Consider the following 15,865-nt stretch of genomic DNA (forward strand, 5'->3'; position numbering starts at 1 on the left):
GACTTATGGTGATCCTCCTGCCTTTGCCTAAATGATAGAGCCATGTGTGAGGCACCAGCACACAGTGTGAACCTAAGGTATATGTAGTCACAACCCAACAGTTTCTCGTAATATAGAGATAAGGCCCTCGACAACACGGAAGTAACTTGTAACTCCTCTGAAAAGCAAGGATTTTTTAAAATGGTGATTAAAGAATTTGTCATGAATCTTGTCGTAGTTACTTTTCTACTGCTGTGAGAGGACACCAGGACCAAGGTAAGTAATAAAAGAAAGTGTTTAATTAGGGGGTTGCTTACAGTTTCAGAGATGAGTCCATAATCATCACAGAGGGAAGCATGGCATCAGGCAGGCAGCAAAGCCGGAGCTGGAGCAGTGACTAAGAATTTAAACATCTTACCTGATGAGACTGGGCCTGGTGTGTAGGCTTTTTGTGCCTTTAAGCCCGCCCCCAGTGAGACACCTCCTCTAACAAGGGCATGCCTCTTAATCCTGCCAATACTGGCCTCCAACAAGGAACCAAACTTTCAAACCTAAGAATCTCAAGTCCTGGCACACGGTCAACAGAGAGGACCATCATGAACCCACAGCTCTATTCTTCCCCAGCTCCATAGTGATGCTCACCTCTAGAACATTTCTCATGTTCACCTTCATCAACATAGCTCAAGCTGAATGGAGGGCAATGGAGTTCCTGCGTTAAATGGTGAGATACGTTTGATCCAGGCAATACGAAAACTCATAGGAAGTGAAGGGGATGTGTGTCTTTGATTTTAAAAACATACATCCATCTTCAAACTTTCATGTGGCAATATTTAAAGTTCACATGCAAACTGTCAGCCACTGAACATGGAGCAGCAGCTCTGTCATGTGCCGGGTGTGGGGAAGCACTCTACGCTCAACCAGGAACATTTTGCTCACATAGTAATTATAGCAGAGGCATTTCTTTAAACAAATAATTTAATATCTGTTACATCTTAAAGCACATAACTTCCTCAGGGTATTAATGTATAACATACTCTTTAGGCTACACAGTCAAAAAGCTGTTCCAAACATGGAGATAAGCTTCTCCTTGGAATTAATGCCACAAATTAAAAAAAAAAAAACCAACACATTTGTTTATACCTTTATTGACACATGAAAATTTGAGTCAAAAGTCAAATTACTATAGAAGGAAAACCCTTCCTGTGTAAACATAGGGTAAACTGGGTTGGTTTTCAAGTAAGATCATCAACCTTGTGATTCAAGAGGATTTTAGCGATTATCTTGTCTATAAGAGTGAACACAGTGTCAGACTCATGCTTGGCATACCAGAGCATGCTGCAGACATAGGATGTCACAATGCAGGTTATGAGTTATCCCCCTGCCCCCAAATAATCAAGCTCCATGAATTTATGCCTTTTCTGAGGAAAAGATTAGTTTGACAGCTGAAGCTATTCTTCATTTTCCTTATTATTCTTTGTTCTAGTCAAAGAAGAGGTCTCAGTGGTCTTTATGTTCTCACAAGTATGCCTGTGAGAGTATCAGCTCTGGTCTCCTGTGGGACCACTTTGGAAAGAGTTGGATTACACACAACACAAACTCACATCAGATTCTCCTCCAAGACAGAGGGAGGGTATTTGGTCTCAGAAAAAAGCAATTCAGAAAATCAGTAGTTACCAAAAAGCTGCTGGGAAATAGATAGTTTGTCCTGAAACCTTAACATTTAAATTTCATGACTAGAGTTTTATTATAGCATTTCAAACATCACTGAGCCCTGTCCACTGTGCAATGAGTCTTCTTTATTTCAATTCAGCTCATTGGTAACATCTATTAAATAAGATCGAATTACAAATCTAGTATTGATGTTGGCATCCTTTGCAAAGCTTAAAAATGTGATATATCAGGTCTTACAGGGTTTAATTTTAAGTTTGAAAAGTATAATTTCAAATGTGAACTTTGAATTTCCCTCTTGTGCCTTGCAGAGCTAATATAAGACACTTGCTTTAAATGTTTCCCCTTTAGCACTATATCCTGGGTCACTGCTAACATGGCTGTTAAAGATTAGTGAATTGTTTAAAAAAAAAATCAAGTTTCAATTTCTGGTTCTATACTTTTGCTAAGCAAAATACTTAATTCTTGCCCCACATTTTTAGTAAAAAGTAGTAGTAACAGACACATAAAAAAGTACTTTTTATGACCTAATATTGTATTATTTCATGTAAGGTGGTTACATTTTATTGGTAAATTATGTAGATTTTGTGGAATTGAAAATGTGGAAATTCGGCAATTTCTGACAACAATCGTTGTGAATGACTTCCAGGTAGCCTATTGAAAATGTGGAAATTCGGCAATTTCTGACAACAATCGTTGTGAATGACTTCCAGGTAGCCTGTCTTCCAAACAGTCTATTATCACTGTTATGTCTGCTAAAGTGCTGCCTCACTACATAAACAGAATCTTATGTCCCTAAAACTGTTCATCCCAGGCTTTTACATACCTTACCATGCCTGAGAGAAGATGAGATTAAAACATCAGTCATGGCTCTGTACTCCAGATGTGCCCTATTTCATATGACATACTTATATAGATTGTCTCTCAGCAGCAGCAGCAGTATGAAGCTTACCAGAAGTACAATGTACTGCCCTTCTGAGTGCTGATGCTGCAGACACTTCAGGTGGATGTACACATCTGAAGTGTATTGACGTTCTTGATTGATTTTAAGTCAAAGACCAATGACCATTGCATTTTCAACTTAATTTTCATTTCTTGAAAATAGTAATTAAGTGATAATAACATCAACATAGCTAATTTTCAATATCCTTACTATCTTTCAGATTTATTTACTTTTAATGCTATGAGTGTTTTGTCTGCATTTTTGTATGAGGACTACATGCATGGAGGGACTCTGGGATCCAGATGTCGTTGTCAGACCCCCTGGAGCAGGAATTAGATACAATTTTGAGCCACCATGTAGATGCTGGCAATGGAACTCAGGTTTCCTACAAGAGAAGCAACTGTCATATCTCCATGCCTGAATAATATTTATTTATCTACTTAAATTTTCCCTTATGTCCTGCATTGCCAACAATGCCATTTCTGGTCATCTACCTGGTCCACATCATTTTAAAATTGACATTATATCCCAGTTAAATATAAGGGCCGAGAGTGATGACAGCACTGGATCAGGGGGTCATGAAACCTTCATTGATCTCTACGGCTCTTCCAAAATAAATCTTGTGATTAAAGTAAATCTGAGTGTCTGTTTTCTTAGAAAAAAAAAAAAAGGAACAAAAACTTGTATGCCTTAAAAGATTGCTTCAAAGACAGAATAAGATAAAATGAATGTAGGAACGTAACTGTGATTTCCAGGATCAATGAAATTTAGGACAGCAATCAAGTTTCTAAGATGCTTTTTTAGGCACCAAACAAGCAGTATTTCTGGACAGAAATTGTAGTAGATAGCACTGCAGAGTCAAGCAGCAGCCAGGTCAAGTATTGTTCAGACCCTCCTCTTCTCTATGGGCAAATCTCTTTTTAAAAAGTAAAATGGTTTGTTCTTAAGCAAATACACTTTTTACTAATGTTATTTTTTTTTGTATCTGTAACAAGATGCTCAAGGTATGAAAAATTTAAATACAGTACTTTATACTTGTCTAGCCATGCTTGTTTTTAACCACTCTCATTAAAATACACTTTTTTCAGACTGAAATTATTTATCAAACTGCCTGTCGTTTTGTTCACAGATTTAGTTGTTCCCTAGCAATGTTGATTATGGATTCCAGGTATTATATCTATTGTCTGTGTTAACTGGGTTGAAAGAACCTTAAAGTTCTAATTTGACACAGCTGACATCAGCCCTCCTGGTGCCTTTGCTGCTTTGTTTTGGGGCATCCTCCAACATGAATAACCTCAGGCTACACACTTTCTTCCAATCCTAGAAAGTCCTGCTTTATAGGTGAGTTAGTCTTTCACTGGGCACTAACCTCAACTAACTCATTTGCTTTTTTTCATTTGAAAAGTCGTCTTATATTTCCTTGATGCTAAAATCATATAAAATACTTTTTCTTTTTTTGCTGGCTTGCTTTCTCTGCACTTAGCTTAACATACTGCATGCAGTAAAGAGAGTCTCTGAGGCTTCACCTAGAAGTTAACTTGAAACATGTCAAGATAAGTTAGGATGTCTTCTCTGCAGTTTGGATTGTTTTCAGCACCGAGTCTTCACCCAAAATTTTGCATAGTTCATTGAGTCTCTGCTGCATTTTGGGAATTCCAGCGAGCTGTGACTCCAACTTCTGTTTTTCCTCACTTAGCGTTAAACGGATAGCAGTGTCCAGCTGTTCAAAGCGCCAGCCTCCTTCGCCATCAAACTGTAATAGATGAGTGTGGTATTTCCTGTGTAATTAAAATGAAGTGTGATTAGTCATAATTTAAAAGATGTTTTAGTTGTAGAGCTTTCTAACTGATATTCAAAGACAAATTTTAGTAAATGTGGCTATTTTACATGTTAATTCTCATGTTATCTCAGGTAAACAGTGGAATTGCTAAAGTCTAAAGTCTTTCATATGTATGAAATTCTTCTTGATGTTCCTGAATTTGTTTAATATTTTGAGTACATATAATTTATAAAGGAAGCCTATATTTTTTGAAAACAATTACTTTATTTTTATATGAGTATACTGTAGCTGTCTTAAGACACACCAGAAGAGGGCATCAGATCCCATTACAGATGGCTATGAGCCACCATGTGATTGCTGGGAATTGAACTCAGGACCTCTGGAAGAGCAGTCTTCTGAGTTATCTCTCCAGTCCCAGGAAGACAATTCTTGTATTGATTTACCCTCATAATATCTTCTGAATAAATATGTATTCTGAATAAATAATGAAGCATACTTAGAACAGAAGAAAGGAAATCAAGGAAAGAGTACATTTAAAAGATCACACCAAAAAAAAAAAAAAAACCCTAAAAATGAAAAAAAAAAAACCCACAAAAGAAATTTATTTATATATAATACCACCCTCTGAGATGAATTCTACATGAGTACAGCTTTCTCAGTAATAATAATTTAGAATCATTTTTACATGACTGCCCACAGGAATCTTTTAGAAACATTCTCTTAATGCCACATAGATTGACTCTTCTCCCATGGTTCAGCTACTTAGGAGCTATGTAAAGGTACAGAACTGAAAGGTGAGAGGCACTCCATCCTCTCCTGAGGGAAGCCCAGGCCACTAGCAGAGGATTGTGGGATGGGTGGAGAGACTATGGCTGGCAGAGTTGTTCCAGTCGTTGAGTTACCTGTACTTGGTCACTTAGCTTAACTGGCTCACGGTTTATCACTTTTTCTGTCTTCAGTTTTTCATCCTACTTCAAGTAATTATTTATTATGAACAGTCAGTCTTTTTAATCAGCTTCTATCTTATATGTGGATGTGAGCTGTTATTCTTCAATAAACAGGCTGCAATCCTTAAAACCACAGAGGTTAGGTATAGAGCAGTGGGGAGGGACGAAACTCCCAAAGAAAGGGAAATAGAAGGATAGTTATGAATGGAAGAAAGGGCTGGAATCAGAGGATTACATGGGGGGAGGGGAAAGGAAGGTAAAGTAGGACATGGAGAGACAGGTAAGACTAAGGGACATTTGAGGGCCGTGGGATGCTATCACTGTAGACATTTCTTAAAATATATGCAAATATGCAAAGGAAATCTGAATAAAATCATCATGTAATAATGGAGACAAAGCCACTGATGGCATTTGTCACCAAATGAAACCTCCAACACCAGGGATATGATACATATAATGTTGTTGTCCAAAGGCCCCCCATGAAAAACCCCTAATCAACTCAGGGTAAGTTTGTTGGTTGCTCTTCACAAACCGATAGTGAAGCCCCATTGCTGAAGACAGCACCTACACAGCTCAGTAACCATGAAGATGTCCAGCTGGTGCCTACTGGAGAGTTTATCACTACTGACTAGTATTCATATCATGGAACCGGGAAGTATTCTGCACATTACCAGAGGAGACAGGTCAACCCACCCAGCTATAAAACCTGCACCAATATGAATACCACACAGTGGTGACCTTCTTGCATGATATGCTGGTGAAATGGTGGTGCAAAATTAGTGGGAATAGCCAACCACTATCTGCTTGAACTTAAGGTCTACTCCATGATATGGAACCCATACCCAACACAGCTTGGTTGTCCAAGAACCTAAGACTAGATAGGTCATGACCTAGAGTTAAACCAAACACTACTGCTCTGCTAAAGGAACTAGCAATATAATGACTCCTAATAATGTTCTGCTATATTTGTAAATCAGTATTTTGCTCAGCCAGCATCAGAGAAGCTCCCTCCTGCAGTAGATGAGAACCAATACAGAGACCCAGCTGAACAACACATGGAGAGTATGAGACGTCGGAACATTCAATCCTATATGGGATGTCTCCATCAAGTTCCTGCCCTCAGGGGCAAAGGAGCTCTGTAGAAATGGATGCTGAAAGAACTGAAGAGCCAGAAGGAAAGGAGGATTCCTAGGAAACAAGGCCTTCTAGATACTACAGGACTGATGCACGCTGAACTCAGAGACTGTGGCTGCACAGGAGGCCCAAGCCAGGTAGGGTTTCAGTGCTGAGGGGGAAGTAGACACAAACTGCCATCCCTAACCAAGAAGCTAGCTCCTTTTGGCAATCATTTGCAAATAAAAAAATACTTTTCTCAAACTGAGGCTCACTGGGGATATAACCCACACATTAGGGCAGGTCCAATGGGCAGCAACAGATGGCCAACACAAACCAAACTCAATGGCATTTCTGGAGGTTTTTTTGTCTTATAATGCTTTGTCTGGGTATTTAATTTTAAACCTTACCTTATATATTATTGTTTCTGATTTTGTAATTTTTATGGGATTACTGCATGAGCTAAAGTGTGTGTTTACATCTGTATGTAGTTTTGGGTGCATTTTCTGTGGTTCTTTTTCCCCCTGTTTATTTGCTTGTCTGTTTTTTGTTGTTATGCCTGCTGGTTTTTCTAATGAGAGAAAGCATGTGGATTGGGCGGGTAGGGAAATGGGGAGAATGTGGGAGGAGTTGGGGAGAGGGGAAACCCTGATCAGAATACATTGTATGAAAAAGAATTTATATTCAATAATAAAAAATAGATTCTTAAATATTGACCTTCTAACATATAAGATCATATAAAAATTAAATTGAAAACAATGTATTTATATGTCAAGCTTGAGAATACAAATAACAAGACAAAACAAAAGCCTCCTAACCCTATCATTAAACTAGTAAGGCTAAGGACAGTGGGATGGCTTAGTGGGTTAAAGGTACTTGCTGAGTGGGTCATTCCCCTTTAAGAAGATGATACTGTTTATGATGCCTGACGTCTCCACTGATTGGTCACTATTGTTTGAATAGTTATGAGAGATTTAATGACTTCTCCTACCAGGTTCTTTTTTTTTCTTAAAACAAACAACAAAAAAATAAACTTTATTATTCTTATTTGATTATTTTTTATTTCCTGTGATTCCTCTAACATGATAATTTTAGAAATACTAAGTTATAGAATTTGAACATTCTCCCTACCACTGGATTTTAAAGTAAATATTAAAAGAATTTTGCAATCATATCCTAACCCTAAACCTAACCTACTCCATAATCTCTCACAGTACATTCTAGTGTTATGATAAACATTTTTAAAGTACAGATCAACCGTCAGATTCTCCTGTAGCTTTTCAAATAAAAGCTACGACTAGAGGGTGACATTAATTTCCACATAACACATTACGGTTCCATTAGGCCAGAGGGAGCTAAAGTGTTAGGGGAACATCAGAGGAATACAGGAACAAGACAAATGAAATATTTTATATTCTACACAGAAAAGTTTAGCAAGGTTGTCTTCTAAGAAGAAGACACAAAGCGTCCGTCCCAGAGGAGGACGCTGTGAGTGAGCACCTACCACAGAGAAGGCCTGTGTGTTATGGACAGTAAGGAAATCCCAGCCCCGATAGCAGCCTGAAATATCTTCCCTTCAACGTCGATGCTCACGGCACTGGTACACTCATCCAGCAACGCGTACTTCGGCCTGAAAAAAGAATACAAATAACTGAGTGAATCTGCTCCGGAACTGTGTCTCCCGTTGGACAACAGTCGTACCCTGACAATTTCGCAGGGGTTAAGAATGTGACGTGGTTCAGGCTGGGAAATGGTGAAGCAGGAAAGCAGCTGTTCTTTTACTCCGCTGGGCCAGCAACCCAGCCTGGCTTAGCTGACAGGACTAAAGCCAAAGTGAACTCTGTCGTTTGTGATGTTTTCATTTTAGTTTTGAAAATTAGTTTCAAAGCATTTCAGGGCAGTTTTCACCATGAAATTATTTTTATTTATCTATTTTTGATTTTTTGAGATTCTAATATAACTATATAATTTCTCCTTCCCATTTCCCCTCCAAGCCCTCTCATGTACCCCACCTTTCTCTACTTCAAATTCATAGCCTCCAACACCAAATCAGTAGAAGTATCTCATTTTGCACAAATGATTTCTTAGTATTGTTTTTTTTCTAACATGTGCTTATGTATTAATTGGACCTCATTACATTACCTATTCTGGAGATGGAGGTGAAGGCTGACAGAAGCAAGAGTTAAAGGCATTTCTTTTTTAATTAATTAATTAATTTTTAAAGATTTATTATTGTTATTTTATTTATTTACATTTCAAATGTTATCCCCCTTCACTGTTTCCCCTCTAGAAACCCCTTATCCCGGCCCCCTCCCCTGCTTCTATGAGGGTGCTCCCCCTCCCACCCCCCATCTCACTGCCCTAGCATCCCCCTATGCTGGGGCATCAGGCTGTTAAAGGCATTTCTAATGCTCTGCTCCTTAGGATTGTGAAAGTCTCTAATGATCACTGTACTTTCCCCAGGACAACAGTGAAGTAGCTTTGGGGCTTGGTTATTATATATCACATATTGGTTTTTTGTGTGTCAATTACTGCTTGTGATTTTATTTAAATAGAAAAAGTGAAGAAAAGTATACAAGAGAAAGAAAATTGAGGTAAAATCTTTTTTTTTTGAATAAATCTCTTCTCTTCACTGTTCATCATATTTTGTGTCTTCCTCTTTAGAGGGCTTTGAGCTAAAGAAGATTTTCGAAAAAGAAAAAAAAATTATATGTTCTGTTGTCATAGCAACTCGTAAGGAATGTAAGATGAGTCATACACATTTGTTTCCTTGGCAAGGTTAGGCTGTGTGTGTGTGTGTGTGTGTGTGTGTGTGTGTGTGTGTGTGTGTAAATATACCAAACAACACAGCCGGGACTAGGCACTTGTAGAACTAATACTTACCATATTAAGTGACATCATCTCTTAGACTTTTGCTTCTTTTTCTCCCTTTGCTGAATCACAAATAGTGTAGGGTATGTGAAGGCAGAAACCTATCCCCTCAGGACAGGGTTTTCCTGGTCATCCTTCACATATTAGAATTATAAGGCTCTCATAAAGCATATTCTATTGCAATGCTTTGTACAATTTCTGATTGGAGTTCTCTGTTGTGGCCACCTCAGACCTTTTGTGTGATAATCCCACTGTCACACCCATATTGACCCTAGAAGTGTGGGAAGAGGCGACTCCTTAGCATTCCCCTTCTCTTCGCTCGCTTTCTAATTTATTTGATTCATTTGCAAGAGCACTGCTTTTTTTTTTCCATTTGCTTGTCCTTGAGCTCACAGAATTCACTCGATTTTCACTCACTATTATGATATACCAGATATATTTTACAATCACGAATACTGATTAGCTTGATACTTGAAATATTGGGTTAAAATGCTTTCTTTATTGATGTCTCTTGTTCTTATTGCAGGGCTTATCTTATTAACACAGAGACATGGAAAGATGGTCACTTTTGTGGTTCACTACACCACACCTCAAAGGCTGTGCTTGCTGATCAGATTACTGAGTATTTATGGACGAAACCCAAACCAGTTCCCAGAGATGAGCTAACAGCTGGTCAGAAATGTCAAGCTACAGTGTGCCCTTCAGTCTCCTTGGAGAGAGCATTTCAAAGCACAGCATGAAAAATCCACAGTTGGTAAAATTTGATTCAGCTTTTTTTTTAAAGTACCCTCTATCCTTAGACTAACAATGTAAATTTAATATAAGTAATACATATATTAAGACAACTAATTTTTCTCACTAAAAATCAGAACACTATACAAAACTGTATAGGGTATGACTTCACTTACATGAGATTGTAAATAAAATAACCAGTAAGAGCAGAAGTGGGTATATGTAGAACATCAGAGAAAAGGGGACTGAGAGCCCTTTTTTGGGTAATAAAAATATTCTCTATCTTGGATGAGATGTTGGGTGAGATGTTATGTTATTTAATGTACGTACATTTGTAAAAACTTATTGAATTATATACTTAAAATATACTTAGTATATTGTTATTAAAATAATCATAATAAACTCTGACCAAGAATCATATAATAACAAAGAGAGGCATATAATAGTATATGATAGCATGTGAAACATATAAGCAAAGGGATATAAATTATAAATTATGAATCACATGAAAACAATTAAGATTACAGTCAACTATGTGGAGTAAGACCAGGAAGAATTTGTTCAAAATGTTAACATTGTTTTCTGACAGCTATAGAGATAGGAAAATTTGAATTCTTTTTATTTATCTGTGTTTCTTAAATAAGCATATAATTATGGTGTACTCTTTTGATGATAAACGATATGTGCAATCATCTCCTTAAAAAACTGGAACCTAAATCTAACCAATCAGTTTTGCTCTACTCGCCTGCTTTTCTGAAGACTGGGAATCTGAAGGACAGGATTACAAGCAAACAGACCAAGCTAAAATGTACAGCATCCTAATGACAAGAGTCAGTAAACTGAAATGTAGGGTAGAAAAACATTGGCTCAGCTGGCAAAGCTTTCCGCTGCCAAGCCTGACGGCAGGAGTTTGATCCCAGAACTCATAAGGTGAAAGGAGAGAACTTATTTCCTGCAAATTGTCCTCTTATATGTAGGTGAGACACATGCACACACACACACTGAAAAGATATATGGGTGGAGGGATGGATAGATGATATGTAGGTGATAAATAATAGGTAGGCAGATAGATGCATAGATCCATCCATATAGATTCATAGACAGATACATAGATAGATGAATAGATAGATGATAGATAGATAGATAGATAGATAGATAGATAGATAGATAGATAAAATGTAATAATAAGATTAGGTTGCGGCAGGAAGGGGCAAAGATCAGACTTTTAAAGATTAAAATGTAATTGAGAGGACAACAAAATCTGTTTAGCTGGCTGTAATGTAACATACGATCTCAACTCTCAGGAGAGAAAAATTTCGGACCATCCTTGATTGTGGCAAGATCTTTTGTTTATCTGTAAAACTTATCTTGTGTTGAGTAAATAGGTATAAAAAGGGTTTTAGGCCACGAGAGAAACTTGGACATTAAGTCATTCTGAAAAATTGTTTCTAGTTTAACTATATTAACTATAGTAAAAAAAAAAAATCCTCTCATTTCAGGGAAGAGTGTGACAAAAAGAACAGATGAATGAGGACATTGTCTGGATTTCCTCCTTAGAACTTTGGCTTAGAGTTCTTGAAGTTTATGAAGCTGATGTCACAGAGAAAAGCTTTATAAAAAATAATTTTTTGTCCATCTACTGGAGGTGGTCTCTTCAGGTTCCAACTCTCCACTGTTGGGAGTTTTAGCTAAGGTCACCCCCAGTGAGTCCTGGAAGCCTCTCACATTCCAGGTCTCTGGGACTTTGGAAAAGTTCCCCCACCTCTGGCAGCTACATATTTCCATTCATTTTCCTGGCCCTCTGGGCTTCTCTCCTATCTCCCCCATACTTGATCCTGCCCCTCTTATCTCACCCTCCATTCTTCCACCTCTCTCCCTCTGTTTCCAGCGATTATTTTGTTCCCTCTTCTAAGTGGGATTGAAGCATCCTCACTTGGGCCTTCCTTATTGTTAAACTTCTTATGGCCCGTGGGTTGTATCAACGGTATTCTGTACTTTTTGTTTATTAACCACTTATCAGTGAATACATACCACAAATGTCCCTTTGGGTCTAGGTTACCTCAAGACAGGGCCCCCAGGGGATGGGGCTACCCACCCATCTTCAACATTTTTGACCCAGAATTGCTCCTGTTTAAAAGAAATGCAGGGACAAAAATGGAGCAGAGACTGAAGGAAAGGCCACCTAGTGACTGGCCCAACTGGGGATCCATCCCATGAATGGGAACCAAACCCTGACACTATTACTGATGCAATGTTGTGCTTGCAGATAGGAGCCTGGCATGACTGTCCTCTGAGAGGCTCTACCAGAAGCTGACTGTGATAGATGCAGATACTTACAGCCAACCATTGGACTGAGGTCAGGGGCCCCTATGAAAAAGTTAGGGGAAAGATTGAATGAGCAGAAGGGGAAGACCAACATTCCTGGAGACTAAGCCACAAATTAAAGGGCTCACAGGAGCTGGTCAGAGGCCCCCAGCACATGTGTAGTAGAGAACTGCCATGTCTGGCCTCAGTGGAAGAGTATGCACCTAATTCTGTAGAGACTTGATAACTTGGGAAGGAGGATGGGGGCACCCTTTCAGAGGCAAAGGGGAGGGAAGAACTCTGGGAGTGGAGACCTGGAAGGGGGCAACATTTGGGATGCAAATAGATAAAATAATTAATTAGAAACTATTTCTTGCATGTCAATTTTTCTGAGTTCACTAGGATGTGTTAGAGCACGTTTTTTTTTTTTTTTTTTAATTAATTGTAACTCATAACAGTTGGGGATGGAAAATTAGTTTAAGAGACTACTTAAACTTGATTTAGATCCAACTGAGTAATTCTGTTGTTTTATTTATAGTTAATTATATATGGCTTGCATATAAAATAATGTATATGTGGTACAATTATTGATAATATATTTCAGAGAGTCTGATTTAGATCCAATTTAACAATTCAGAGAAATTCCCAAATGTGCAGCGACTGGTTTAACCAGATACACAGCAGTTATATATTCTAAATCACATTTTAAATCTAATAAAAATCCTATTTTAAAGTTTAGAACACATAAAAATTTAATCTAGCACTCCAAACAGTCTTCTAAGTCACTCAATAGAAATCAGATAAAAACTAAAACACCTGGAGAATCCAGTGCTATAAAAAGCAAGCAAACCTAGAAGTAAAGATTCTACACACCTTTTGTAAGCTATATTGTTTCAACATGCCATCCAGTCCCTCTGTCTTCTCCTACCTTTGGTTTTAAAATGCTTTCTGGATTTACTGACTCCCTGTCATTTACTTGTATGTATGTGTGGGAGCCTGCGTGTGGGTGTGTTTGCCACAGTGCGTGTGGAAGGAAGAAGACAGTGTGCAATAGTTGTTGAGTCTCTCCTTCCACTACATGGATCTAGGGCCCTGGTTCCCAACCTGTGGGTTGTGATCCCCTTGGGGAGTCATCTATCAGATATTTACATTATGATTCATAACAGTAGCAAAATTACACGTATGAAAAAGCAACGAAATACTTTTATAGCTGGAGGTCACCACAGCACGAGGGTCTGTATCAGGTGGCAACGTTAGGAAGGTCTAGGGGATCATTGGTGGAAGCATCTCTAACCACTGAGCCACCTGTCCAGTCTCCAGGTCAGATGTTATCTAACCTAAGATGAGACTGCTGCTTCCTGCTGAGGACTGTCTTGTTCTATTGGCAATGACTATGGTTCCCTGAACGCAGAGCACTTACTTATGGTAAAACATCCGTGCCATCCCCATTCTCTGCTTCTCTCCTCCTGAAAGGACATCTTTCCAGTCCATGACTGCATCCCATCCTAGAAAATAAAAGCACACAAACAAACAAATAAACACATAGGTTGCAGATACTTGCTGACTTGTTACCACGACTACTCCAGACAAGTGATTCCTGGCCTGTTTGGATTGGAAACAGGAGGAGCCTTGTATTTTGTAGAGCAGATGTCTATTTTGTAGACAGGCTTGAGAGTCGTGTGTATGAGGGTTTTATTTTTAAATATGATATTCTTTTAAGAGTAGTAACTCCTTACACTGATAGACATCTTGAAAGAGTTGTAAATACTGCCTCCAATGAAGTGCATTTGTTACTCAGTCTGTTCAAAGGGTTGATGCACACACGCTGATTTTTGAGGGCAGGGGGAAAAAAGATCTAATAATCTGCATAGAACAATTGCCAAACCGAACTAAATTAAACAGTTCCCACAAGCCTGCTACTTTATCCAAGTCTTTTCAGTATTCTACAGCTTTTAATATAGTTGCCTTTATTTGCATTTTACAAATGGGTAATCCAAATTTCATGGAGAAATAGAAACATCTGAGTTATAGTTATCTCTCAGAGCTAGGGTCTATATTTAGGTTTATTTAATGTTTTCACAGTTTGTGCAGCCTATCTTTGAAAACATTTTAATTACTGATTGCTTAATATCAATTTGCAAAGCAAGAATATATATCTGTATTTCTACCTGTCCATCCTAATATGGAAATAATACCAAAAAACTTTAAATGAGGATCCAAGTTTCAGAATGTCATATACTCTGGTCACACTTCTAAAAATGTGCATGCATATCAGGCACACATCTGGGAGTAAAATTTTGAGAGTTTTATTTTTCAAGTTAACACTTCCGTAATATTTGAAAAAATTTAAATGACTATCTTACATAATTAACTAGAAAAGATTACTTAAGAACAAAACCACAGTTCTATTTTTGCAGACTCCAAATTTTGGAGGCGAAAATGACTGCCCACACTTGGTAAACACTAAAGTCAACATTTCTACATATTTAGCATTCTGAGTTTAATTCCCCTGTTGGAGAAGGGACGTGCTCCACACACCCATCCTTCTCCCTTGGTTAGTAACGTATTTAAGTAATAACCTGGCTTTAGGTACAGGAAGACTTACAATCTTTATTGTTTGATTACCGTGGATGCCTGAAAAAAATTGATCAGATCAATTACTTAATTCTTTTGTGAATTAAAAGGAAGAATACAGGTTTATCTTTTAGCATGCTGAAGGTCAGAACCTTCGACAGAATACCGTATGTTGTTAAATCAGGATCCATCTTCATGTTTTCCTCCTTTAGGAATTGTTATAAAATTTATTGCATGTTTTAGAAAGTGTAAAATTAAGCCAGGCTCAGTGTCACACATTTGTAATCCTGGGACAGAGGCAAGGGCAGGAGGACCATGAGTTGGGGGCCAGCCTGACAATGCCATGATACTCTGTCTAAAAAAAAAAAAAAAAAAAAAAAAAAACAAACAAAAAAACAAAAAAACAAAAAAAACTGAATTTATGAATAAGAAACTAAACAGAGTAGGAAGATGAAAATTAGAGAGAATAAGGATGGGAAGGCTATTTTTAAGGATACATCTTATGTTATTTTTAGAATTTGAAAAAAGTCTGGAAGTGTTCTCTGTTCCAAACAATAAAAAGGAAAGACAATAAAAGTAACATATTTAAAGTAATGCAGAGTGGAAAAGGATCTAGGATGAGTTAGGAGAGGTGAGAGAAATGAGAGACGAGAAGACATAATTCCAGGCTGGAGAGCTGACCCTGTGGTTAAGAGCACACACTGCTCATGAGCAGAACCTGAGTTTGGGTCCTAGCACCCATATTAAGTGGCTTGCAGCCACCTGTACCGTCAGTTCCAAGTGATACAATGCCTGCCACCTGTACTCATGTGTCCTTACCTCCCAGCATACATCTGCAAAATCTGAAGTAAATTAAAAAAAAATCAATACAATAGTATCTAGAGTGAAAGACTTTAACATTATTTATCTCTGACAACATCAGGTTGATCTCTTCAGAGAGCCCTCTGTTCAAAG

At 38.0% G+C, this 15,865-nt stretch overlaps 1 protein-coding gene across 1 annotated transcript in view; it reads right to left on the reverse strand.

Moving 5' to 3' along the window:
* Nucleotides 1-936: 936 nt before the first annotated feature.
* The window catches only part of Abcd2 (ATP binding cassette subfamily D member 2), a 45,092-nt gene continuing 30,163 nt past the window's right edge, over nt 937-15,865 (reverse strand). Inside the window, exons 8-10 of the mRNA XM_034517371.2 lie at nt 13,758-13,842; nt 7,935-8,060; nt 937-4,368 (exon numbers count right to left, since the gene is read on the reverse strand). Coding sequence (XP_034373262.1) covers nt 4,149-4,368; nt 7,935-8,060; nt 13,758-13,842 — 431 coding nt within the window. The 3' untranslated portion in view covers nt 937-4,148. The remainder of the gene's footprint in view (nt 4,369-7,934; nt 8,061-13,757; nt 13,843-15,865) is intronic.

This window comes from Arvicanthis niloticus, chromosome 13 (genome assembly GCF_011762505.2).
Source record: "Arvicanthis niloticus isolate mArvNil1 chromosome 13, mArvNil1.pat.X, whole genome shotgun sequence".
NCBI lineage: Eukaryota > Metazoa > Chordata > Mammalia > Rodentia > Muridae > Arvicanthis > Arvicanthis niloticus.